A 27967-nucleotide genomic window follows, 5' to 3' on the forward strand; every position below is an offset into this window, starting at 1 on the left:
AAAATATAGATCTATAGATATATATAGGTCGTGTTCCTGCTCAAAAATGAGTCCACATATCGCGTCATAAAACACCTGATCATCCGCCATCATATATGTTTCATTTCCATATTTGCTCCAGTGACGGAAATATCTGCGGAAATGGGCATTGTTTCGTATATTTTGCAATTTGTGTGCCATTTTTCCGCCTACCTGTACCCTACACAAAATCTTCCCACGCAAAATTGGTTCCAAATTTTAAAGGATAAAATGTCTGAAACTTGTCCAAATCTGGCAATCCTGGTACCATCTGAACGGGTTCATGATGCTCCAGTTAACGATGTAGGTTTCACATCCATGTTTTCTCCAGTTAGAGAAATTATTGCGGAAGTAAACAAGACTTATTGTCGTACTGATAGCTTTTGCGTAGAATATTTCTGCCTGCTTACACGTTTCACGACCTCTTCCCACGCAAAGTTGGCTCCTTATTTTAGAGGATAAAATGTATGGAAATTGTGAAAATCTGGTTGTTCAAGATCCTCAACCTAATGATGTAGGTTTCATGTCCATATTTGCTCCAGTTAGGAAATTATCTGCGGAAATAGGCAAGGGTTTTGTCGTACAGCTAGCTCCCTACACGTTGCATAAGCTCTTCCTTCGCAATGTTGCCTCCAAATATCAGATTTTAAAATGCCTGAAAATTTTTGCAAATATGGCAATTCTTTTTTTCATCTCTATGCTTACAAGATCTTTTATCAGTCTTATCTATATTTTCTATTTTTGCTTTAGATAATAATAATTATAATATTCACGGACGAATGCAGGATGTCTTGTCCTACTGCGTGATATTTTGTGTAATTTTCCGCTTGCCCATAGGTTTGACGTCCTCTTCCCGCACAAATTTGGCTCCATGTTTTTGGTGATAAAACGTCTGAAACTTGTTAAAATCTGGCAATCTTGGTAGCATCTGCAAGGTCTCAAGATCTTCAACCTAATGAGGTAGGTTTAATATTCATATTATGCGCTCTTGTTAGGGAATGATCTGCTTGCCTATTGCTTGCTATTTTTGTGTAATTTTCCACTTGCCTATAACCTCTAGCCGTGCAAGGTTTCCACATATTTTAGGATATCATGTCTGAAAATTGTTCAAATCTGGTAAACCTGGTGGCAGCTAAACGCTTGAAATATCTTCCATTTTCTTGGGTTTCATGTCTACATTTGCATTAGTTAGGGAAATATCAACTAAACAAGGCAGATTGTTTTTTCTACTATTTCCTTTTTGCCTACAATTATCAGCTGGTCTACACGTTACATGTCCTTTTCCCTGGCATAAATGGCTCCATATATTGAAGCATAAAATGTGTAAAAGAAATTACCACATCCGGCCATTGTGGTGCCGATTAAAACGGTTTAAGAACCTCCATCTATTGACGTAAGTTTCTTATCCATATTTGCTTTAGTTATAGAAATATGCATTCTTGTCTTGTTGCTTGCTATATTATCAAATATTCTACTTGTCTTAACTTTACGCATCCTTCTAAAGCGCTTGGATGACTCCAAAGTTTGCAGCATAATATGCCTGAATATTGTCTAAATCTTGCAATTCTTCCCATGGAAAAATCTCTCCCTATATTGCAACTTAGATAGCTAAAAATTGTCCAAATCTCCGTGGCATCAAAACGCTCGTTACAGGTCTTTGTCCGCGTTTAGATAATAAAACAATCCTGCTGGCATCAGAACGCTCAAAAAATCTTCTATCAATGGAAGCTTATATCCATAATTGCTTGAGTTAGGGATCTTATCATACTACTTGCTATTTTGTGCACATTTGCGTTTGTCTATACGCGGCTTCTTTTCGTGCATAAATGGCTTCATGTATTGGAGCATTGAACAAGTATGGCAATCATGGTGCCACATAAAGGGCTTAAAAAATTGTGCATATCTGGCAATCTTGGTGGCGTCTGAATGATTCTCTATCGATTGAGCCAAGTTTCATATCAATGTTTACTTTAGTTGGGGGAATATCTGCGGAGGAAGGCGAGAGTTACTGTCGTAGTGCTTGCTATTTTTTAAACAATTTTTCCTCATCCCGTGCATAGATGCCTCCGTATATTTGGCATGTTAAAGGGTACATGTTCCTATTTATTGATTAAAATTGTATATATATATCCATAATTTATCGAAAATATACACAAGAAATTTAGTATTCTTTTCGTGGTGTTTGCTATGTCTGTGTAACGTTTCAGGCCAGCTTCCCGCGCAAAGATTGCGAAATATATTATAAATGTCTCAGTAATGTCCAAGTCCAATGTCCATCATGGTGGCATCTTAATTAGTTCCAGTGTCCTCTACAAAAAGGCCACCCCCTCCACGCAGAGCACATTTTCTATCCATTGTTGTCCGTTTCATGTCCACATTTCTGGTAGTTAGGGAAATATCTGCGGAAGAAGGGAGGGGTTCCTTTCCTGGTGCTTGCTTCTTCTCCCTTTGTCAACACGCTTCCAGTCGTCTTCCTGCGCAAAGATGCCTAAATATGTTCGATTATAAAAATTTCTGAAAATTGTACAAATCTTGCAATCATGTTGGCATCTGAAGGGCACATTTTCTTCTATTTATTGATTTAAATTTCACATCCATATTTTATCTGTTAAGGGAAATATACGCATCAGGCTCAGTACTGTTTTCCGCAGCGTTTGCTATTTCTGTGCAATTCACCGCTTTTTCACACTTTTCCGGTCCTCTTCCCGTACCAAGATGGCTCAATCTGTTCGATTTCAAATGTTTCAAAATTATCCAAATCAGGCGATCTGCAAGGGCATATATTCCTCTACTATTGATGTATTTTATATCCATATGTATATATATATATATATATATTCATACATTCATATCTATATTTCTTTTAGTGTCCAAAACAGCCCAAAAGAAGGCAGTAGTTCGTTTCCCAGTGAATGCTATGTTTGTGCAGTTCACCTTCGTCAAAACATTACCGGCCCAATTCTAGCACAAAGATTTCTTTGTGTGTTTGAGCTTAAAAGGTCTAAAAGGTTTTCAAAAATTCATCAAAATTGTCCAAATGTGGCGATCGTGGGTGACATATTCCTGGGCACATGTGACTATATCTATTGATAAACATATTATATCCATATTATTACTGGTTAGGGAAATATTCCCCAAACGAAGGAGGGAATTTTTGATCTAGTGATTTGTGGAATTCTCCCTTTATGCACCGCTGCAAGTCCTCTTCCCGCGGAAAATAGCTCAATATATTCGAGCAAAAAAGGCCTGAAATTTGTCCAGATCTGGTAATCGCGATGGCATCTGAAAGGCACATTATCTTTTATCCGTGACGTACGTTTCATATCCATATCACGTTTAGTTAGGGGAACATCCCTAAAGAAGGCAGGTGTTTGTGTTCTATTGCTAGCAATGTTTGTGCAACTCGCTAATAGTACACACGTTACAGGTTCTCTTCCCGCACAAATTGCCGCCATGTAATTGAGCATGAGAGGCACGAAAATTGTCCACATCTGGCAATCGTAGTGGCATCTGAAAAGCCACATGCTCTTTTATCCATTGACGTAAGTTTCGCATTCTTGTTTCCTTTAGTTAGGGAAATTTCAGCGAAAGAGTTTTAGTTCTTCAGCTTGTAATTTGTGAAATGATCTATTTATCGACGGGTTACTGGGCTACTTCCTGGGCAAAGATTGGTCCCTCTATTTGAACATAAAACTTCTGAAAGGGTCCATTCTGCATATGTTGGTGCCACATGAATTGGAATTTTCAAAGATCCACTAGTAAAAGTTTCATTTCCAAAATTGAAATCATCTGAGCGAGATTTGTGAGACAAAGGTGGAAAGTTTAGTCAGCCTTGCATCTCATCTCTTGATTTTCCAATAGCTTCTTATTTGGTTTGATGTTACATGGTCTGCCATGCCTTTGTCTCAGTATATTGAGCTTTAAAAGTCCAAATGCGTTACAAATCGACCATGCGTAGTGTCATACATTCATCATATATTCTTTATCCACAGATACATGTACAGGTTTCATTTCCAGATTTGCCACGTACATTAGTTAATACGCCTCTTTATCATCAAACTTGGGTATCTATATAAATCAACTATAAAGGTCTGCAATTGTATCCAAAAGGGCACGTGTTTCTTTGACCACTGTTAGAAGTCTAGATTCCTTATTTTAAAAGATTGGAGGAATATTATCGAACGAAAAAAAAAACAAGTCTGAGAGAAATGCTTTCTGGTTTGTATATATGTGTATGGACTTTGAAGGTTTTTTTTTTCCCCCAGTAAAAGTTGGTTCTCTTTAAAATGTCTGAAAACGGTCCAACTCGGTCAGTCGTGTTGTCATACAAGATTTATGTCTGGCCAGTCATGCCTCCTATTTGCGGCCTTTCCGGTGTGCACGCTAGTAACGTGGTCAGTATTTCAATCAAAGTTTTGAGGGTCCCTGCATCTCGGCTTTAAAAGTCTAAAAATGTCCCAAGCGACTCATCATGGGGCACATGTTTCTTATATCTACTGAAACTGATTCAACTTTCAGTGCTATTGTATGGTTTAGAGTGCCCCAGCACCGAAAACATCCGCCCGTGGTAGAAGAATGCATAGCTTGTTTGGGTCAAAATGCACCGAGTTCTTCTTTGTAAACATTGAAATTGTAAATGACTCATTCAGTCATCCCGGAATCTTCTTGTCGGTCATGTCGGTTGAAGTGTTTGGAGTCACTTTTTCCCTGTACCTTAAAGTGAGTAATATAATTCTCTTACACAGGTTTATCATGCCTCGATTTTGAAGTACATTTACACGTAATTAATATTACATTTACACGTAATTATATTCACATTCACGATTTTTGTTTCGCAATTCAGCAAAACTCCTTTAAGTTTGGTACTCAAAAACGCGTTTTTCGGTATTTCCGATGTTGTCAGGACACTATTTCGGCTTCTATCATTCTATATTAGACAATCAACATCACTAAAGTGGTTGTTCTTAACATTGGTAATCTAGGTTATTCCTCAAGAAAAGGATAACAAAGCTGAAATTCCTTGATTAGGCCTAACACTTGAAAATCGAATTTCTCAATAAGGATGAAAAGATCAAACGCATAACTAATAATATTGTAACTATTAAATCTTTGGGCAAAGTCGCCTTTAAAATCTAAATTATATTTCCAAGACCGACAAGATATAACATGTTTCAAACCACATATCTCAAAAATATCAAGTTAATCAACTATTCCCTGGAATAATAGTTATAACCCACTACCAATATTTAAAAAATTCTGATAAGATTAACCGCTGAGAGAGATTACTGTAACCTCAATACTCCTTAAAAATAATATGTTAAAAATGATGCTGACGTCTTTCCCCGCAAAATAAAAGACAATTGCAAAAATATTTGACCAATTCGACATTTTGCTATCAGACAGTATTACATCACCCTTCGTCTATATGCCGCTGTTGCTGATTTTCTGATAAGATTTTATGTTAAAATGAAATGTACTTTAACTGAAATTTTTGTAGAAAAGAATAGTAAAATTCATTGGGGAAACAAAGTTTCGATGTTTTCCATCCTGGGTAAGCTTCAAACCGGCTACGAGTTTATATAGGTCATTGCTTAATTTGGCAATGACATAAACTAAAAAAGGAACAGTGTTAACCTGTAACGTGAAACTGGTATTTACATCTATATCGGAATAAGTCGTATTTGTCGTAAATTGAATTAAATGCTACATCTGATTCGAACCAGCCAGCCGAAATCGGCAAAATCGGTGGTCGAGTGGTCAAGACGTCTGCACAAGTTAGCAGGAAGTCGTGGTTTCGAGTCCCACGCAAGTACGCTTGTGGGATTTTTTACAAGCCTTCGGGGCATACACTGAGTATACACTGTTAAATACACTCCGGGCAGGGCAAAATCCAAAATTAATAAGTTGTATGTTGAATGGAACATTGGTGCCTTAGATCTATATACCTCTTTGAAGTATGACGGAAAGAACGGCTCCATTTGAAAGGTTTAAATTTGCAGTAAGCATACATATTTCACTTAAAATGCCATGCTATTGTGACTACTATACTTCAGATATGCTAATGAACGCTTAATAAAGAACGGCATTGCCCTCACTGCACTTGCGATTACGTCTTTGTGGTCATTTCCTAATTAAGAAGACTGCCTGCTTTGGTCTCCACACCAACATTATGTTTTATCTATTACCTACGTCGAGATTTTTTTTAACATCCACCCGTGTTTTACAGAGCTGTGCAAAGGGCTTATTGCTGTCATCATATTCCCATGGAGTAGACTTCTGATGAGTGTAAATTTTTCAACAGAATAAGCTGGATCGTTTAATTTGTTTTGGAGCACAGCAGTCTCTGAGCGATAATTGGTATCAACGGTATGAACTGCGTAGCGCCTATGATGGCGAATCCAACCTCAAAGCTGCCGCTGTGATCAAACACCCAACCTGAACACGGGAGACGAAATGAACAACAATAAATGAAAAACCCATTGCTACAAAAGCCATGCTTTACTGACTGAGGTTTGGGAGAGAGTGTTTTTTTTTTTCAATTTTAGAGATTTGTTTCAGATTTTATCACATCAGAAAAGTACCTACCGAATTTCCCATACCATTGATGTGTATATTGAGGGTAAACATTTTTTTTGAAGAAAGTTTTGGTTCAGCATCAATGAAGCAAGAAAACACTAAAGGTCCGTCTATCTTTAGGACAGAGCAAAGGGCTTTTCCTCATTTTCTTATTTTTATCAAGAAAAAGGCATCTAATTGTTTGATATAATATTACATTTCCGTTTCTCACTTTTTCCTCAAAGATCTACCCCAGAGCTACAAATATTTACAGATATAATAATTACCGCTAACGGGTCACTAGGGAGACATTCCCATAAGAACGTGCACAAAATATTTCTAAATGTACTGTATCGTAATTAAATATTCCTTAGCCTGATCTGAACCAAACTTTGTATGTTTTCATTTTGGACCCTGATCTCTCATCTCTCAAAATTTGGACGGTGAAATTCGGCCTCCTTCTGGTAGTTTGAAAATAAGGAAACACTGAAATGTCCCCCTAAAAGTCAATGTCTCCCTAATGCTGAAAAAGTTACCACAAAATGCCTCCCAAATGACCTATTTGTAAATATAATTCTAATATTTTCTTTGGTGACGTCATAATGACAAAATGTGCAAACCCTTCTGGACATTAGAAAATATTGAGAATAAAGTGTGCACCTTTAACATCACTTCACTCCGTAGGTAACTCGTCCAGTTCTCGCTACCTACCGAATTTCTACCCAATTGGACATGTTCATCACAAAAAAGGGCTGTAAAAAATGAAACTCTAATGTCACTTGGTTTCTAACCTGATGATGTCACTCCGCATGAGGTCAATATTCTCCTACGTCACTATCCTTTCAAGATATCAGCAAAGTTTGAACACAATACGACATGCAATTAAGAAGATATGGTGCTTTGTACATTCCACATACCAAGTGACCTGCATGATGGCGTCATCACATCAGGTCAATACCCGTTGTAATCACTTCCATTCAAGATCTCAGCAATGTTCAAACCAATCAGACATGTACTTAACAAGATATAGTGTTTTGAAGAGTGCACCTGTAATGTCACGTCACATGTCACATGATGACGTCATCATCACTTAAGGTCTATGTTCGTCTAAAGCCTTCCCCTTTCAAGATATCTGCAAGGTTTAAATTCAGCCAGATATAAACGTCACGAGATAAAGTGCTTTGAAAAGTGCACCCTTAATGTCACGTGACTCGTCACGTGTAAAGTGAAGTAAAAACAACGTGTACAAAACCTATGGAAAAAATGCCTCCTTAATCTCATGTCACGTGACCCCTGATAATGCCATTATGACGATTCTGGTGTGGGACCCTCTCTACGTGGGCGACTACAAGTGTTCACCAATATGAAATCAATTATAGTAAACAAAGTCCCAATGTCTGGCACTTGAAAAACTTGTACAAAACCTATGGGGCAAATTAAATATTAAAAGATCAATTTAAAAAATTATAATGGCATCATGACGTCATAAATTTGGACTTATTTTGTATCAGGGTCTTTGTCGGCTGTAACTTTGGTTACAATTGAAGGTCAGCAAATGACCAAAATAGTGTCATGAAAACGTGTACAAAGTCAATGGGCTGAAATAACTATTAAAAAATCAATAATAAATCACTAGACAAAGTAATCATTACGTCATTGTTATAGATACATTTTTACACAAGGGTCCTTCACTGATGTAAGTTTGATGGAGATCTAAAGTTTCTAAGGGACTAAAGATGGTGGTGGAAGAAACGTGTACAAAGGAAGGGGATTTGGGCAGATGAAGATGATGAAGAAAAAAAAAGGAACAAACAGAGTGCCTTTTTCGGAACTTGCACAAAAGCCAAACAGCAGAACAGAAGTACATATAATGCCTTTTTCCAGCTTGCAAACAAGCCAAAGAAAAAAAACAAAAGTAATGCATTTTTTGCAACTTGCGAAAAAGCCAATAAACAAATGAAGGGCTGGGGACAAAATGAAGAGAACGGAAATGCCGTCACTAGTAAAGTAGCTTTGGCCCCTGCCAATGGCGGTAACCCACTGTAATACAACTATTGTACTGTACCAAACATATTGCTTTCCAACATTACAGAGTACCATAGGAAAATCCGAGGAAAAGGTACCGAATTCGTCTCCAATACGGAGATTTTATATTTCTCTGGGATATATTGATCGGGAAGCGTGGTTAGGGGGTGTTTTCTTCACCTGGAATGAAGCCACCCAGCAATTTGAAGAGGCCAGAGAAGAAAGTCATCCAACCGATGGCGGAAGTGAATTTCTCGTCTCCGAGTACGTCCTTCAGCACGACCGTGGACATCGTGAACGAGCAGCCAAGGGCGAGCATGAGAACCGTGGCATTGGCCGTCATTAACCACCTACTGGTCATCCAGGTATCGATGCATAGCGGCACTGCAGTGAAAGGAATCGCTAACATAAGGCAGCCCATACTGGACAGGATTCCTTTAAAAACAAGCAAGCTACCGATAAGGATGCCAGCAAGATGACCCACTCCTGCTACTGTAACCATCAGCGCAGCAGTTTCTCCCGAAAATCCCCTGTTTTCTGCGTGTGGTACAAAATAAATTACCCAGGCCATCAGTGCAATCTTACTTATGATATTTATTTGTGTCGCTCTCCAAAAGTTAAAGTCAAATATCACGGATAGACCAATAGCAGCCTCCACGCGTTGATAGAAGGACTTCAGTGGCAGCAGGAGGCGTTGTGGATTCGGTTCTTGCTGTAATCCTTCTGTGTCAGGGCATGTGTCGTCATTTGACAGTGACTGGTAGCCACTTTTAAGATTTGTTCCGGCGTCCCCTGTTTCTGAGGATACGATCAAAGCGCCGCACACTACCAAGTGAGCGCATAGTGCACCCAAGATCAGCAGGGTTCCCCTCCATCCATATGTATCCAGGCATAGCTGCACCACCGGCGGTATGGCGGTGTAGCCCAGGGCGGCGCCCGTTTTTGCAATTCCCGATGCCAGAGCAAATTCTCTGTTGTCCAGATGTTTGCTGAGGGTTGCACAGACGAGTATGATGACAACGCTGCGTCCAAGAGCTGATGGCAAAAAGTTGCAGATAGGCGGAAATCAATTTGACAGAAGCCCAAACCAAGGAATGTCCATTAAATTGTGAGGTAGGTTTTATGTTTGTTAAAGAGCACCTCTAAGGAAACCACCTTTTCTCTAATTTTATCTGTTCAAATAAATCTGAAAGCAAATCGAATGCAATGTCACTTGTCTTTAGAGCTCATCTATTTCAAGTTCAAAGGCCCTTTTCCTGTTCAAACCAAGATGCCAATCCTGAATGTAGATTGCCTCATTCTGAGAAGACGGAGAAAACGACGGGAACCCTCGCCCCCTGTTAACTGTGGATAAACCCTGTGTATGCCAAATAATGCATGCAGCCATTGTTTGGCGTGTACACAGGTTTATCCACTACGAACATAGGTGAGGGTTCCCCCCCCCCCTTTTCTCTATTTTCTCAGAATGACGAAATTTACATTCAAAATTCGCACCTCAGCATGAACAGAAAAAACGGAACTTTTAGTTTGTTGTAGTTGAGCTCTGAAGACAAATGACACTGCATTCGATTTGAATGCTTTAAGATTTATTTGGACAGATAAAATCAGAGAAAACAGGTTTTCCTTAGAGGTTCTTTTCAATTAAGAAGAATTGGGTGTTTGTAGAGTCATTGACATTGCAATTTGAGTTTGTTCTAAATAGCGTATACCCACAGCTGGATTTCTTGTCAGTCTGGTACGAAGAGAATAATAATTGCCTTAGGGTTGAGTTATTTCAGGCACTTCCTGCACATTGCCTATTCTGCTGTTCTTAAATATTATTTATAGATGTTCAAACTAGTTTTCAAAATCACCAATTTATCATTCATAATAGAAACTGTTTGATTTAGTTAGGTTGCCATCTTGACGCTTGTTATCAAGTATGCCATCCAGATATTGTATTTATATATAAATATTGTATTTATGAATTCATTTGACTATAATCTTACCTTTTGGCTGGGCGAGTGCAAAAATGAATGAGCATACTTTTTTGTTTTCCAATTTCGCCATCATATTTTTATTACTTTGCTAAAAACTAAAATGAATGTTATTTCTAGGTAATCAATTGATGATTGTAATATGCATTCAAATTCGCACAGATGCAAAGGACTCTGTAGCATATTTGGGTGGTAGTTGCTTGAAAGGAAAGACAGAAAATTTCTCCATTTTATGGAATTCAAATCCAAACGCTTAAAACACATTATTGGGAAGCGAGAGGATTAATTTGCAACGGAAATAAGGACGGTTTATGATTGATGTATTACAAATTTAGATGTCTTCCTGTACTGTCTTTATATCCTTCTAAAAGTTAACTTAAGTGGGACGAAAGTTGTCATTCAAAAGTGTTAAACCGGTTTAACTGGACCGAGCCCAGTCTAGTGTGGCTTTTGCGAACCCGGGTTTTTCTAAGTGTACACTGTACATGTAGCTTCACCCTGACTTCCTGTACATACGTACATATGTGTATGTGCAAGCACATGTACTGTACATGTACCTGTACATGCACATGTACATGTGGTTACTTGTCATTGTGTGACCACTTGCATGAAATTCTGCAATAATTCATGGCCAATAGGCCTATACAGCGCAATTTGGCTTGTCAAGATGTAATATTTCTTGTGTATTCGAAAACAACATTGCTTCTTATAAGTTCAATTGTTTTCCTGTCCTCGACTGTCTCAAACATATAGAGAAAATGGGCTCAATTTGACCACTTTTTCAATCATAACGGAATTGTCTGAGAGGATCAAAACTGGAACAAGAATACGCTCTCACATAAGTCTTCCCTGTTTCTCCACGCTAGTCGCTTGTACGGTGGGGGTAATTTACAGTACAGTGAAGCTCAACTGAATACATAATACACTATTCAAAAGAATTTAAGGAACAAGAGAACAGAATGACTCGCATGATTGCACCAACATTGTTGAGTATTGTTTGAGAACCAATTGACAACACCTGAATGATTTTCACATAACTTTAATGCCTCTTGTTCCGAAACGGTAGCCCATATAGACCATGACAAAAACATTCTGTTCTCTTGTTCCTCTAATTCTTTTGAGTAGTGTTTCAAAACCATGAAAATTTTACTGCAAACGCAAAAGTTGAGAAAATGCTTTGCTGACGACAGATGTACATGGAAGCTAGGTCGGGCCGGCTGGCCGGGCTGCTAAGGGTTCAAGGCTGAGAAACCATCATGCAGCCTTGTGTTGTTCGTAACATAAATGCCAACATCATATCTTGTGCAAAATGTTACCGATGCCAGTGATCGACCCATGTTCTCAACACAATGAAAGGATGAACAGCGTCTCGTAATGCACCGCCTCACACAAGATATCCATGCCGGTGTCAAGGTTGATCCGCTCTGTGCATTTGCTTGGACGGTGAGGAATTTACACAACTATTTTACTGTAAAGCGACACAAAGACCCGATCTCATTTACTTCTGCTCCAAGTCCTTAAACAGATGCACTGCATTTATACAGACTGAAGTTTAAGTCTAATGGCCGATGTGAAACATCAAATATCTTAAGTAATCTTTCCTGGACGGACTCATAAACCTTTAATTTTCACCGCTCCTGCAAAAAATATATGTATGCAAAAATGTCCAAAAATATTATTCCACAAAAACTGCATTTATCTGATAACCCCATTAACCCGGACTTGGGATTACAAGTGTGGACATAGTAATTTTGTATGCCCACATTGTGTACCACCGTGAAACAATAACGGAGTCATTTATTTGTTTTTGTTTTTTTTTTATTTCATCACGTTTTCACCCACAACCTCCTAAATTTTATTTAGAGTACCATGGCACGCAATAGTCACTTAAGTTAAGCCAAAAATATAGGCTTCCTATTAGCAGCTTCCCGGGGGGGTCTATTTCAAGTTCCCCAGATCTTGTTCCAGCTCGAGTGAAGAAAAAAATAAGGAGAAGTAGGGATCAGAGAACATCGGGACTGGCAAACATACAGACGCGGAAAAATTGAGACTGTGGGTAACAAGGGGACCTTGCGAGTCGCAGCCTTCATTAAGCTGTGTCTGTGTTGATTGTATCAACTGTACTGACACTGTAAGATCAAATTGTACATGAGCCACTTAGATGAAATTTAAAGCGAGTGCATGGCCCGCCCCCGCTTAATGGAGGCAAGTGCCTACCTCGCCCCCGATAGATGGAGGCGCGTTCATTCACAGTTTGGTTGTACAAGAAATGTAAAAGCGTGCGTTGACTATGCCCCTGTTTGATGGAGGCGAGTGCCTACCTCGCCCGGGATAGGTGGAGGCGTGTTCATTCACAATCGGGTTGTAGAAGAAATGTAAAACGATAAGTGTGCGTTGAGTATGCCCCTGTTTGATAGAGGCAAGTGGCTGCCTCGCCCCCGATTGATGGAGACGCGTTCATTCACAGTTGGGTTGTACAAGAAATGTAAATGCATGCATTGAGTATGCCCCCGTTTGATGGAGGCAAGTGCCTGCCCCCCGATGGATGGAGGCTCGTTCATTCAAAGTTGGTTCGTACCATAAATGTAAAAGCGTGCGTTGAGTATGCCTCTTTTCATCGTTACTGATGTGATGTCCATCATTCTTGTCATTAAAATGAACTGATTCTAATTCAAATTGGATGTTACTTCCAAATAGGATGTGTTGGTAAACAAATTTAATTACAAATTAGGTGTTGTCATTCAAACTGTAATAACTAGATACTCAAATAATATACTTGGTATAGTCTGGATGAATTTAAACATGTTCACAACTTTACTAACGAAATGGAGCGGGGAAAAGTCTGCAGGGTTTAGTATATGTAATCTTGATTATAACAAAATTACGTGCCAAAATTTACTCCAAACTCTGTGGAAGAGTCAGAGCTGGAAAAAAAATGTTTTCACAAAACATGTGGCAGGCCTGGAATTCGACACGACTTTTTAGGATTAGATAAATAGCCAAAGTCTTCAGATGAATAACAAAAAGTAATAAATACCGTAAATAATAATGATGATCCCCAAACAACATGCAAAGCTGCGGTGAAGTCAAATTTAAGGTGATGCACACTTTCTGTCATTTTTGAGAATTTGTGTTTACTTAATTAACTGGGAAAACTATTTACATGCATCTCTAAAAACGCACTGGTATCCTTTCCCATGAATATGAGGTTTTATGTCAACCAAAATGGAGCATAAGAATGCCCAAACTAAAGAACTAACTTTACTCGATTTTTTTTGGGAATTACTTGAAGCACGTTGCATGTTCTGTAGAGCCTTGAAGTTGAATACTATGTTTGGTGGGATTTAGTGAGGATTACTTTATTTGCTTTGCAACTTTCACACTGTTGGTTGTCACTAGTAAATGTGTACAATAGAACATGATGGCATGCCTTAATTGCTTTGTCAATGTTAAAACACTAACAGTTGGTTCATGAATATTGCAAGGCAAAGAACTTCCATGGATTTGCGTGCTCGTTCCTTCCTCCGTAGTTAAACAAAGATAGAACGAACAAAATACGAATGCTTTCCAGAATAAATAGTTTCAAACTTAACTAGAATAGGCCTACAAGGGTAATAATGACACACACATGAAACAGAAAGTAATATGCTTAAACCAGAAAAAAAAATATTTCTCCCACAATATTATTCACTGGTGAACCCTAATTATACATGGGTGAGGCAAGCAGACCATTGTGCCAGTGCCACTGATATAGAGATCAGTGGCCAGTGCACGTAAACCTATGCAACTTGGCCCTGTCCGCTTCAGGGTCAGCTAATTGTTACTCTCACTCCTGCGGTTTCTTTTCTTTTGGGATCACCTGTTACCCACAATTTCAGCGACAAGGGATATATACCCGTTTAGCGCTGGAGCCCATGAAAACGAAGAAAGCCACACTAGACTGCGCTCGGTCCAGTAATGCAAACTCCAACTTCCAAGTACGCGCTTAGTCGTCGAACAAGAACCAAACAAAATGCATACCTGCTGGTCCGATGAGTGGGATTGCCAACAGCAGAAAACTCGGTGCCTGTGAAGCCACGATGACGGCAGCAGCAGTCATCGCCCCGGCAAACATGCAGACTCTTCGATAACCGAAGCGCTTGCCTATGGGTCCCACTATTGGACCTACGACAAGGACAAACACGACGACAAAAGTGACCTCTGAGTGCAGGGCTAGGACCGCACGTAATAGCTTCCCTGACCGTTAAATGGATAATAGTCTTCTGGTAGTCCATTGGACCTCAACAGTGATCAGTAAAGAGTGCTGTAACAGTGTGCTGCCACAGACAGAAGTATGCTGTGCTGTGCTTTGCCCGTGCCCGTGCCATAGCTATCGCTTCGGCTATGGCTGAGTCATGGCTGTCGCTTCACTATAACATACGATACTACACAACACTACACTACACTACATGGCACGACAACAAATACAAAAGTGTATGTTTACCAAAACAAAGGCTAGTCGACTTCATGGAGAAACTACTGGTACACATTTTGCTACTATCCAAAATGCAACCAACAAAAGTTATTGTTCAAACTTAATTATGGTCTATTCTCAGCATATGAAGCATTCAAAGAATAAAACTTCAAGTGATTGGATCGCGGTCACTGTGCAAACACGTACGCTGGGTCACTGGAGTTCAGTTGAACAGTAGGCCTCATGGAAAATTCATATATATTGACTCCCCCACCTAGGGAAAAATCGCTGGGGTTCGTATTGAAACTATACAATCGTTGTCCTGGTGGGGTACTTAAATGTTACCCCCCCCCCGAATGTCATGAAATGGGTTTGGGGAATTTGAAAGATGTATCAACGAAGGGAAGAGAAGTTACAGAGGATAATTACGTATTCTACTCACCAGTCATATCGGTGACGCAGTCGGTTGCGGAAAACACCGTTCCAGCGACCCAGGTGTCGGTCTCGAAGTCATCCCGAATTGCCACCAAAAGCATGCCCAAGGCCTTCACCACCGTCCTGTGAAGGATATAGACCATGAAGGAGGCGATGGTCGCGAGAACACCGCGAGCAAGTCGAGTGTACGGCAAACTCATCGCGCGCTAGCTCTCTTTGGTACAGTCTGAACGGGTGCCGTAATCAGCTGAAGTCAGGTTGGCTGTTGTAGCTTGACGTCACTGCCAACGTTCGTGTCCATCCATCTGGCATCAATGAACTGTAGAAATTGCTGAAAGTGTTCTCGTGTGATTTGAAAGACCAACTCCAACAGTTTTTAAAGTTTTGAAAAACCGTTTAGTGTGTTATGTAATACATCATATATTAATCACCAAATCACGTCTGTGTCGCGTCTGTATTTTTTGTAATTTTGCCGAAATTTTTCAACAGTGTCTTCGAGTTTTATGAAAAAATCGCACAATCTTACTGCTGGCGGTGCTGTTGAGAAACAAAATGTGCATCATATAATACCGGAGAAACATTGAAACTGGTATCCGTTGCGCGAGTGGTTCCGCTACAAACGTACATATACATGTAAATGTATATGTACATGAACATTGAGTTACATTCGAGTGTACCGCGTACCGGGGATCGATCTGTGTGTGTGGTCTCCTATGCCGCATTCAGAGCTTGTGCTGCTTTCTTCATGATTCATGAAATGCCAAAATTGTGTGTCATGTGGATGTACTAGAAATGCTGAGAAAGATCCGGAACTGAAATTTTTCGAGTTTCCAATGAATGAGAGTATTCTTCAAATTCGTGCTGTCGTCCGCGGCTATGCGTGTTACGCATGTTTATAGTCCAGTGAGCACGCACTGTAGTATTTCTCCGCGGTGACTCATCATAGAAATAAATATGCGAAGGAATCGTGAAAATTCGTCCAGTTTTACAATATTTAACTGTACTCTCAGGAAAAAGGGGGAAAATCTGTTTTTTATTAACACAAAAATGACTACTTGCAAGGGAGATTGTACGTGCAACTTTTTATTAGACTTGGCTCTTTTGAATAGGATTCAATATGAGAAAAGTTAGCATCGTTGGAGTTGATCTTTAATTATTCAACACAGGAAGCAACCCTCTGAGGTCAAAGGATGTACAACTTTCTTAGGCTGATATTCAGCAGTTTGTCTTTTAACAGTTCAATGTAAAAAACATTCATTCACTGTTGAATTTCCTCCCAGGTAAAGTGTTTGGAATACTGCGTCTTATTTTCCTGTCACTAAAAGCAGTTGTGTAATTTCAACATTGGTTTGTCATAAAGAACAAATTATAATTGGTTTGATTTACAAAGAAAATTTGAATGTTCCCGTTACATTCAAAACTTTCATAACCTACTTTTAAAACGTCACAACTGGCAGAAAATTCCCAGAAAAAGTGCATATTTATTCCATTGTTACTTCGAAAATTATACAGAATTTGCCTTGGCCAGCTGTTTGGTTCAAGCTAAATGAATATTTGCGATGTTAGGAGCATTTAGGAAGTAACAGGTGGTACTTTATTGTAGTTCCCATTAAAGGCAACACGAGGTTCAATTTTAGCACCACTTCCCTAGTGGAACGTGGCCCCGACTTCTTTATTGTTTTCAGCTGGGTGAACTTGGAATAACGAAAACCAACGCCCCGGCTGTTTTTTTATGAAAAGATATATCATTGTGTCATTGCTAAAAGGTCCTTATCGAAATCATGCACAGAAATGTAAATATATTGGACCCAGAACTAGTTTTATTAAAGGGCAAAAAAGGTTGTTTGTTTCAATAAAATATTTTCCTGCTCGGAGTAAGGCCCAAAGTGTATCATGTGAATTTGTAGCCACAACATAGGGAACAACCCTGGGAAAGACCACGGGCACTGTGTACAACGATCTGAAAACGAATGAATAACCCGGCTCATACAGTAATTTTAATTCACATCTTCTCAACCGTTCCTCGTGTTGATTTCGTTCTTCCAGCATATAAAAGACTGGTTCATACGCTTTAACATGACTTAAAACTTATATTGTTCAAATCCAAACTCAGTCCGTCAAATTTGACTTGAATGTAGACACCACAGCCAGGTTCATTGTGCGAGTGTCCTGTTTTCCTGGATTTTGAAACCTCTTGGCGGGTCTGAACATCCATAGGTCCACAGCCAGTATAAGGAGTAAACCCTAAGGAATCTTCTGATATAAAGATATACTGTGTTATTCGAAAAGGCCTCATTTTTGTGCAAAGGTCGTTTTTTGTTTGGTTGGGTTTTTTTGGTTGTTTTTTTGTGGTTTTTTTGTTTTTTGGTTTTTTTGTGGCTGTTGGTTGTAAGGACGATTGAAGTCAATGGGCTAAATTAAATATTTTAAAACTCAGTAATAAATTTCTTAATTACATCATCATTACGTCATTTTTCTAGGACCATTTCTTACATCCATGTAAGCTTGATGAAGATTTAAAGTTGCAAACGGACTAAAGTCGAGGGTACAAGAAACGTGCACAAATCAAATGGACTTTGGGTTAGAAAAAGAAGAAACTGGAGCTCATCATCAACAGAGGAGTGTTTTCGCATTTCTTTGTTAATTTGAACAACGAATCTACTACACAAACCTTATGGCGTATAAATTTCTCATGACCTTTTGGACCTTTAAGGTTTAAACCAAATCAGGCATGCACTTCATGAAATAACATACTTTAAAGATCACTAAGTGATAAAAAAGCACCTTGAATTTGAGTACAAACTCAATAGGCAAAAATGAATACTCAAAAATATACTATAAATAAACTGATCAAATCATCGTGACAAAATGCTTCGAGGCACATCAGTGCCACAAGTTCTTTGGTTGGTCTAAGTTTGATGAAGATACGAGCTTGCGCAGAGACTAAGGTCCAGGCAGAAGAAACATGCACAGAGTAAAAGGAGATTTGTAGAGAAGAACATGGAGAAGAAAAAATCAGAACAAAGAGAATTCCTTTTCCGCAACTTGCAGAAAAGCTAAAAAAAAAAAAAGAAAGGAATGCCTATTTTCAAAATCCCCCCCAAATGCCTTTTCTTAATTTTGCTAAAAATGCAAACCAAAAAAAAGAATGCCTTTTTCGCAAAACTGAAACACAAATCAACAAGGAAAAAAGAAAAAGAGCATGCCTTTTTCGCAAAGTTGCGAAACAAGCAAAAAAGGGGAAAAAGCCATAATGAAAGCAATAAGCTGCTTGGGCTGCTAGCTGAAGCAGCCTTTAACAATGGTCTAAATGATCCATCTTGGTTACAAGTGCAGGTGTTTTGTATTCAAATTTCATATCCAAATTTGAACGGTTAAAAAGAAACATCCCCGAAAAAGATGGCACTTTGGGTCAATCGTGCTACGTGATTTTCCATTTCCCCTTTGCACGTATGTTTCACGCATTGCTTTTGAGTCAAACCTTGTTTTCTATATTTGAGCCTTAAAAGTCTGTAAATGGCTAAATTAAGTCAGTTTTGGTGTCATTTGAGAGGGTACTTTTCTTCAGTAATGAAAACCTCGAAATATTGCCCGTCAGAGAATCCGAGATAAACGCTTTTAACAATACCAGCCTTTTTAGGCCTACATATTTTCGATCACTTTTCTGTTACGGACTGAGGAATATTTTACAACGTCGTGAAATGTAAGACAGAAAATAAGTAAGAAAATGCTAATTCATACTTTTCAAGCTATATTGTCTTAATTAAAGAGTGATTCATTAATAAAAACTAAATAAAAAAGGTTTTTTATCACTTCGTGAAAACAGAAAAACCCGAAGGTTTCTATTTTTCCCAACTGCATTGTACATTTTTCTCACTTCGTAAAAAAATACGCGTTGAAGAAAACTGTTACATTTCGTGACCTTCTAACGCGTGCTGGTGTACAACATCGTTCGCACGCATGGTTTCCACACCCAGACTCGTGCAGGGATAGTGTATAATTAACCCTGCAAACGATGTGACTTCGTCACTTCGTGAAGACAAAGAAACACAGAGTCCAAGCATTTTGTTAGTTGTTTGTTTACAGGAAAGTAAACAACATTTTGTTGTTAAACTTTGCTAGTTTTTTCTTTGAATGAAAGGATGTACTTCTGATCGAAACATTTTCGATTTCCCGGGTTTTGGTCACTCTGTGAAAACACTAACGTTTTGTCTGTCCACTGCTAAAAGTTTTATTTCCGTACATTCTTTAATGTCGGAGAAATATCTATGAATGTAGATTGCAGTTTAGGTCAGTCATGCACCTTCATTTGGCATTTACTCTTTATTCACAGGTTACATTTTGAAAATTTGGAGCAAAACTGGGCCTTTATAATCTTAGGTCAAAAGGTTGAAATTGGTCCAAATCGGCAAAATTTCTATTTCGTCCGAAAGGGCACGTCTCTCCATCCACTGCTACAACGTTTATTGCGTTGTATTTTTCAAACGACTTATTCATTCACTCCAGAGTCTCCTTCTCAATCAGAATGCTTAGAATCCGAATTTTTGTCATTTGAAGTCAGTAATTCATTCTATCAACGATTCTAATTATTCAAATTTTTCGACACTTTAAACAGCACATGAAGAACTGATTTGGTTTTAAAAGATTATTTAGTTGTGCCTACTAAATTCAAAGTTACGTGAGCTACATGATTTTTAACTCCAACCTGAAAAAGATTTTTTTTTCTGGTAAAGATACATTCGTACATCATTCGCATTGGCATCGACATCAGCGAAATGTAGAATTTGCTGGAAATGCTACTGTATGATTTAGTGAGTTCGGGCACAGAAAACATCCGTCTGCGGCAGAAGCTTGTTTAGGTCAACACTGAAAATGTAAATGACTCATTCAGTCACTCCAGAATCTTCTCGTCGGTCATGTTGGTTGAAGTGTTTTGAGTCATTCTTTCTATGTACGATAAAGTAAGAAGTTGTAGAGCACACTTATGTAACACAGGTTTATCATGCTTCGATTTTAAAAAGTACCTTAACATGTAATTACTTATTCATATCCACTATTTTGTTCTTCAATTCAGCAAAAATCCTCGAATTTGCGTACTCAAAAACATGTTGTTCGGCCATTTTTTTTTAGTATTTCCGGTGTTCTCGGGCCACTGTTTCTGCTTCTCTCATTCTATATCCGACAATCTACATCATTAAAATGGCCGTTATTGACATCGGTAAGCCAGATAGTTATTCCTCAAGAAAAGGATAACATAACCATAAATTAATGTTGTAACTATTAAATCTTAGTGCAAAGCCGTCGTTAAACTTTAAATTATATACCCAAGACTAACAAGGTGTGACATATTCCAAATCGCAGAAAATATTAATTTATTTGACTACTACTGGAATACCTATTGCCAGTTATAACCCTCTACCTGTATTTAAAAAACAAAATCAGAGAGCTTATCGTAACCTTAATCCTCCTTAAATATACGTAAAAATGCAACGATAGTTGCCCAACTTCGACATTTCGCTGTCAGACAGTATTAGATCACCATTGTTCTCCATCTGTTGCTGATTATCTGATGAAATTTCCATATGAAAACGAAATGCACATTAATTAAATAACATTTATAAAAGCGGTGACAAATAGCAAAATTCAGTGGGAAAACAAAGTTGCAATATTTTCGATCCTGGGCAAGTTTCAAAGCGGCTACATGTTTATATACGTCATTGCTTACTTCTGCGATGACACAAAATAGAGAAGGAACAGCGTTAACCGGCAATATGAAACTGGTATCTGTATCTATATCGCGATAAGTTGTTTATGGAACATTGGTTTATTAGGTTTATTTGCCTTTTCGTAACATGTCGGACAGGAGGGCTCAATTTTAAAAGGGTAAAATTACACTTAACACACAGATTACGTTCAAACAAACAAAACAAAGGCACCCTATTAAGTCGATAATACGTCAGATAAGCTAATGGGTGCTTAATTAATACGCCCGGCACTTCCCTCACTGTATTTCCGATCACGTCTCTCTGATCTTTTCCTGATTAATAAGACCTTCCACCTTGGTCTCTGCCCACTTGTGAAATGAGCTGATTGCTGTAATGCTCATTGCTGTAGTAGTGCCAGACAGGATCATTTAATTTGTTTTAGAGCACAGCAGTCTCTGTGCGATAATTGGTATAAACGGTGTGAACTGCAGAGCGCCTATGATGGCGAATCCAACCTCGAAGCTACCGCTGTGATCAAACACCCAACCTGAACCCGCAAGAAGAAATAAAAAAAAAAACCAATGAGAAACCTATTGCATATAAGCCCTGTTTTACTGGCTGAGATTTAGGAGAAATTAGCAAATTTAATTTGAGGAAGATTTGTTTCAGATTTCATCACATCAGAAAGGAACGTACCGATTTTCTGATACCATGTGTATATATGACGTGTATATTGAGCGTAAAGAACATGTGTTCTAAAGTTTTGTAGATGCAATCCTCGATGTGCTGCCTACCTCTACTTGAAACCGTGCATGAATCAACTATTACGTTTTGGTTCAGGATTAGTGAAGCAAGGAAACATAAACAAAATAAGGGTTAAAGACGAATATGCCAAGCAAGGAAATTCCGTCACTGGTAAAGTAGCCGTGGTCATTTTTTTTAATTAAGTTATTGATGGGGGTGGTTTAAAGGGTGTTTGCCTTACCTGGAAGGAAGCCCCCGAGCAATTTGAAGAGGCCAGCAAAGAAAGTCGTCCAACCAAGAGCGGCAGGGAATATCTCGTCCCCCAGTACTTCCTTCAGCACGACCGTGGACATCGTAAACGAGCAGCCAAGGGCGAGCATGAGAACCGTGGCATTGGCCGTCATTAACCACCTACTGGTCATCCAGGTATCGATGCATAGTGGCACTGCAGTGAAAGGAATCGCTAACATAAGGCAGCCCATACTGGTCAGGATTCCTTTAAAAACAAGCAAGCTACCGACAAGGATACCAGCAAGATGACCAACTCCTGCTACTGTAACCATCAGTGCAGCAGTTTCCCCCGAAAATCCCCTGTTTTCTGCGTGTGGTACAAAATAAATTACCCAGGCCATCAACGCAATCTTACTTATGATACTTATTTGTGTCACATTCCAAAAGTTGAAGTCATATATCATGGACAGACCAAAAGCAGCCTTCACGTGTTGATAGAAGGACTTCAGTGGCAGCAGGAGGCGTTGTGGATTCGGTTCTTGCTGTATTCTTTCTGTGTCAGGGCATGTGTCGCCATTTGACAGTGACTGGTAGCCACTTTTAAGATTTGTTCCTGCACCCCCGGTTTCTGAGGAGACGATCAAAGCGCCGCACACTACCAGGTGAGCGCATAGCGCACCCAAGATCAGCATGGTTCCCCTCCATCCGTATGTATCCAGGCACAGTTGCACCAGTGGCGGTATGCCAGTGTAGCCCAGTGCGGCGCCCGTTTTGGCGATTCCCGACGCCAGAGCAAATTCTCTGTTGTCCAGATGCTCGCTGAGGGTTGCACAGGCGAGTATGATGACAAGGCTGCGTCCAAGAGCTGATGGCAAAAAAAGTCGATTCAAGCGGAAATCAACCAACGAATATTTGTTAGATTGCAAGAACGCTGTTACGTTTGTTATTTAGAAAAAAAGTGGGTATGTGGATACAGGTAGCTTAGTGTGCATTATGCTGTTATTAATTTATGCATATGCAATGCATAATTTTTATGTGTCGATTTTGCATCCTGAGTTTGTTCTAAATACCATATAATATACCCAAAGGATGGATTTATTGTCAAATTCATGAAAAATGCATAAACGATGTCTCAGGAGTCAGTTATTTCAGCCATTTCCCACTTATTGCTTATCCCATGGTTATTATATATCGTTTATAGATATTCAAACTCGTTTTCAAAATCACCCATCTGTCATTCATTTCAGAAACCTTTTGATTTAGTTAGGTTGTCGTCTTGACGCTTGTTATCAAGTATGCCATCAAGTACAATTTTCTTTAAATCATCGAAATGTCCGCCCATTTATTACGTCATTTGACCATAATCTTCCTGTTTTTTGGCTGGGCGAATGCAAAAATGAATGAGTATACTTTTCTTTTCAATTTCACTATCATATTTGTATTGATTCACGAAAAACTAACTTCAGTGTAATTTCATCCAATGATAATTGTAATATAGTTTGCAATACCGGCTTGTTCACCTAACTCGGATCGGCCAGCCAACCCTGACAAGCCCACTGTGGTCGAGTGGTTAAGACGTCTGCACCGGTAAGCAGGTCGTGGACATATTATGTCAGGTAAGGGCAAATTAAAGTCGCATTTTATATGCATTCAAACTCACACTGACATGATCAACTCCGTAGCTTATTTAGTTGGCAGTTGAAAGGAATGACAGAAGATTTCTCTATTTTACGTATTAGAAGTGAATTTGGAAATTAGAAATTATCAGAATGCAAGAGGATTCAGCTGGAACAGGAATCGGGACGGTTATACGTTACTTAACACATCTGACGATCGATGTGCTACAAACTGATCGTCCTGCTGTCTTCTTATCCTGCTATAAATAAAATTAAATGGGACGAAAGTTTTCATTCAAGGTCAATTCAAACTCCAGCTACACGCCTGGTGGTCGATCACAAACCAGACAAAATACTTGCCTACTGGTCCAATGAGTGAGATTGCCACGAGCAGAAAAGTCGGTGCCTGTGAAACCACGATGATTGCAGCGGCAGTCATCACCCCGCCAAACATGCAGACTCTTCGATAACCGAAGCGCTTTCCAATTGGTCCAATTATTGGGCCTAATACATGAACGAAAAAAAAAGAAAATCGTACCGAACTTTGTTAGCTTCCCTGAGCCTTAAGTGGATAATGGTCTTCTGGTAGTCCATCAGACCTCGCCATTGATCAATATGGAGTGCTTGGTGAACGGTGTGCTGTCACGGACAGCTCCCGGCGATCTCTGCGACTTTTTGTCCAATGAAGAGAAAAGGGCTATACGTATTCCAGGAGCTTATCGGGAACGTCCTGTGGTCCATGGAATTTTTGTGAGACAAACTAAATGAGATAAGCTTTGAAAATCCTAATAGAACAGCTTTTTCTCTCTCTCTCTCTCTCTCTCTCTCTCTCTCTCTCTCTCTCTCTCTCTCTCTCTCTCTCTCTCTCTCGCTCTCTCTCTCTCTCTCTCTCTCTTGATATTTCTCTAGGCTGTGAACTCAAAAATAAAACAAGTTAATAAAATAATAACAGACAGTAAATATCAATCCTCTAGTCGGCCAATATTGAAAACTTACAGAAAATGCAAATAGTTCATAGCACTCTCAACCCCAAAAGAGCCAGGTCATCTTGGACCATCTCTCAGCATCTGCCCCTAAGAACTCGGTTGTCCCATACCTGATTTCGTTATAAAGTTAACTTGAACTAAATACAGTGTGGTGTAGCAGTCATTTGAAGTTCAAGGGCATATATGACTGCTAGCCTACGTTCAAATGATTGAGTACAGCTGTGGAAATCTACCGCTGTAGATTTTGACAAAACTGGCGATAAATGACTGCAAAGGGTTAAAAAAGTTTTTAAAAATACCCTATTTTGGTATTGATGTCACGTTTTCAGTTTTGCTGTCTAAACGAAGTTAAGGTCTTTTATTGCATCGTTGCATTGGAGAATCATTGCAAAAGGTTAGCTGTGCTTTTTATGCTGATATCAAGCAAAATACAGTTGATAAGGTAGATATTCAACGTCCCTAGCAGGGAAGAAGTTTGTTAAAATATTATATATGCCGTACATCATAGAAATATTCTTTTGTAGATTGTAAATCCATTTCTGTTCTGGGAAGGGTTTTTCATTTTTTTTCTAATACAAAGAAAACACTGGGAAAGGATAACACAAGGAAGTTTCGAGATCATGGGGGATTCGGGACCAATTCTCTGAAATCTTTTCCTTCTACCTTCATGGGGTCTCTCTACATTTTAAACCAGACCCCCTTTTCGGTACAACACCCCTCCCTTTAAGCGTCTCTCACTATGTTCGGTTCTCTTGCTCCAAAATCAGCCAACCACACAGACTGAGAGCAAGTCAACTCAGGTGGACGTGTTGTATGCGTGTGTCAAGGCGTAAGTTTATGGAGGCTTGTGGGGTACCGGAACAATAGGAAACCCCAGAACAAACAATTGTTGTCCTTGTGGGTTGTTTAGATGGTACCCCTTAAAAATCTAAGGAGAGATTTTTTTTCTTGTTTTAGAATTTACAAGGTGTAATCATCCATCGCAAATGAAGTATTTGCATGAGGAAATCTAGTCGAAATTTGGATTTGGAGTCTGCGCTAAAACTCAAGTTTAAACATTTATCAAAGAAGGACCTGATCAAGGAGACTCGGTCACGGAAGAATTTATGTTCAAAGTGAACATGCAGTCGATCGTTTCAAACGAACGTGAAATCAGACAAATAGTTAAGAGAACAACCATTCGAGATACTTATACAAAATGACGAATTTACAGACAGAAGATCGAGGTGGGTCGTCGAAACAACAAGGCCATTTTACCAACTATCCACTTGCACTGAAAAACCTTTAGTCTTCAGATTCCCCAAAACAGTTGACGTCTGACCACGAATGCGCGTTTTCCATTATAACTGACCTATTTGTCAAAACCAATCAAGGGTTGGACACAACGGTCGTTATGTATGCGATATTTATTTACCTGACACCAAGAAGTCACGATATTATGTATGCGATATTTATTTACCTTACACCAAGAAGTCACGATATTATAATTAATGAAGTCTTTTATATTTTGTTTTGTAATCTATATTTCTTCCAGACGTTAAATCTGTTATTCAGATTTGACATTATTCATAGTTAAGGTTGAGTCCGCTATGAAACACGACGTCTTCACTGCGGTGATAGACTCTGAAATGAGGTGTATGAGTAGTACCACACATACACACTGCTTCTGGAAAATTCAAAAACAAAATAGAAAATAAACACCAGTATGACTATCGCCCTACCTTCACAATAAAATCCCTCGCCTGATTAAGCACAAAAGAATCATTCACTGTATTGAATACGACTCTGACCTCACCCTGTTGACCCGCCGGAATTTCACAAGGTTATTCACTTTGCTCAAAACAGTCGGCCAGGCTGCCCCAAAATCCCCGGCGTAAGACTCGTAGCCACAGCAAAAGAATGAGAGATTTCAGAATAATGATCACAATGCCTCGGAGAAGGAGGAGGGGGGAGGAGGGAAGGGAAAGGGGGGAGAGATTTCACAGAATTACTCCTGAATCCCTTTGTTTCCCTGCCAGCTTACAGGGCGAAGTTGTAACAGATATTACGTAGTGTGAATTACCTGTCATATCGGTGACGCAATCGGTTGCGGAGAACACCGTTCCAGCGACCCAGGTGTCGGTCTCCAAGTCATTCCGGAGTGAGACCAAAATCATGCCCAATGCCTTCACCACCGTCCTGTGAAGGATGTAGACTACGAAGGAGGCGATGGTTGCCAGAACACCGCGGGTAAATCGAGTGTACGACAAACGGATCATGCTCAAGTTCCCTTCAGTTGGTGCATTAGTACAATCTGCATGAGTGCCGTAATTAGCTTAAGTCAGGTTGACCCTCACCGAGATTATGCTGTATTTTGACGTCAGCGCTAAGGTTCGTGTCAACTTCAGCTGGCATCTATGAACTGTCGAAATAGCTGAAGGAGTTCTTGTGTGGTTTTATTAGACCTGAATTGGGCATGTAATACATGTTTCATCAAACGCGGCACCCATAAAAATTAAAGTGCTTCACGAGCATCGTTTACCAAAAAATAAATCCGACGGTAGGTAGCGTACTCATAGACCGTTGGTGTGCTGGGTATACCGTAATTTGGCTGTATTGCTTATAAACAACACTCAAAACCCACTGTGCTATGGGGTGATGCCCACTCTAGGTCACATGATTTAGCGAGCGCAATCGGTCTAATTATTCCACACTGATAGAAGCAACTTTAAGGGGCCTAAGGATGCACAGGTTGCTTGGGCTGATATTCAGCAGTTTGTCTTCAAACATCTCAGTGTAAACGAACTATTCATTCACCGTAGAATCTCTTTCTGTTTGGATTACTTTTTTTCTGTCAATAGAAATAAGTGACATAATGTTAACACTCGCTTGTTAAACGGCACATTAACAATTGATTTGATTTGTAAAGAAAATCTGTTCCTCTTAAATTCAAAACTCACGTGAGCTACTTTTGAAACGACTGACCTGGTAAAGAATTTCCAGGTAAAGGTGTGTATTTGTGCCATTGTTGCCCACAGAATACACAGATTGCCTGGCCAGTTGTATAGGTAAAAGTTAAGTAATTATTTGTGGGCGTTTTTAGCATTAAAGGAAGGAACAGGGTCAACAGATTGTACGTACTCTAGCTTTGTCCTATTAACGGTAAAATAAGGTTCAATTTTAGCACAAATACTGTGGCAGAAATGACCATGGCCACTTTGTTTGTAGTTTTCAGCTGAATGTT

The 27967-nt window shown here is 39.3% G+C and overlaps 2 protein-coding genes across 3 annotated transcripts; both read right to left on the reverse strand.

The window, feature by feature from the left end:
* Window positions 1-4842: 4842 nt before the first annotated feature.
* Window positions 4843-16156, reverse strand: LOC110974949 (monocarboxylate transporter 12-like). Its single transcript, XM_022226948.2, has 4 exons — window positions 15470-16156; window positions 14595-14738; window positions 8779-9633; window positions 4843-6453 (listed from the first exon to the last, which is right to left on the reverse strand). The coding sequence occupies exons 1-4, from the start codon at window positions 15660-15662 to the stop codon at window positions 6335-6337; spliced, it is 1311 nt and encodes a 436-aa protein (XP_022082640.2). The 5' UTR covers window positions 15663-16156; the 3' UTR covers window positions 4843-6334.
* A 1068-nt stretch (window positions 16157-17224) lies between these two features.
* Window positions 17225-27373, reverse strand: LOC110974892 (monocarboxylate transporter 12-like). 2 transcript variants are annotated; one of them, XM_087130853.1, is made up of 5 exons: window positions 26807-27373; window positions 24119-24262; window positions 22615-23007; window positions 22153-22356; window positions 17225-21714 (listed from the first exon to the last, which is right to left on the reverse strand). In XM_087130853.1, the coding sequence occupies exons 1-5, from the start codon at window positions 27000-27002 to the stop codon at window positions 21596-21598; spliced, it is 1056 nt and encodes a 351-aa protein (XP_086986979.1). In that variant the 5' UTR covers window positions 27003-27373; the 3' UTR covers window positions 17225-21595. The 2 variants fall into 2 exon arrangements, with proteins under 2 accessions (XP_086986979.1, XP_086986978.1); XM_087130852.1 differs by having other exon boundaries at window positions 17227-21714; window positions 22153-23007.
* Window positions 27374-27967: the final 594 nt, after the last annotated feature.

The sequence above is a fragment of the Acanthaster planci genome, linkage group LG20 (assembly GCF_054643075.1).
Source record: "Acanthaster planci isolate LZ-2023a linkage group LG20, COTS_SCS, whole genome shotgun sequence".
NCBI lineage: Eukaryota > Metazoa > Echinodermata > Asteroidea > Valvatida > Acanthasteridae > Acanthaster > Acanthaster planci.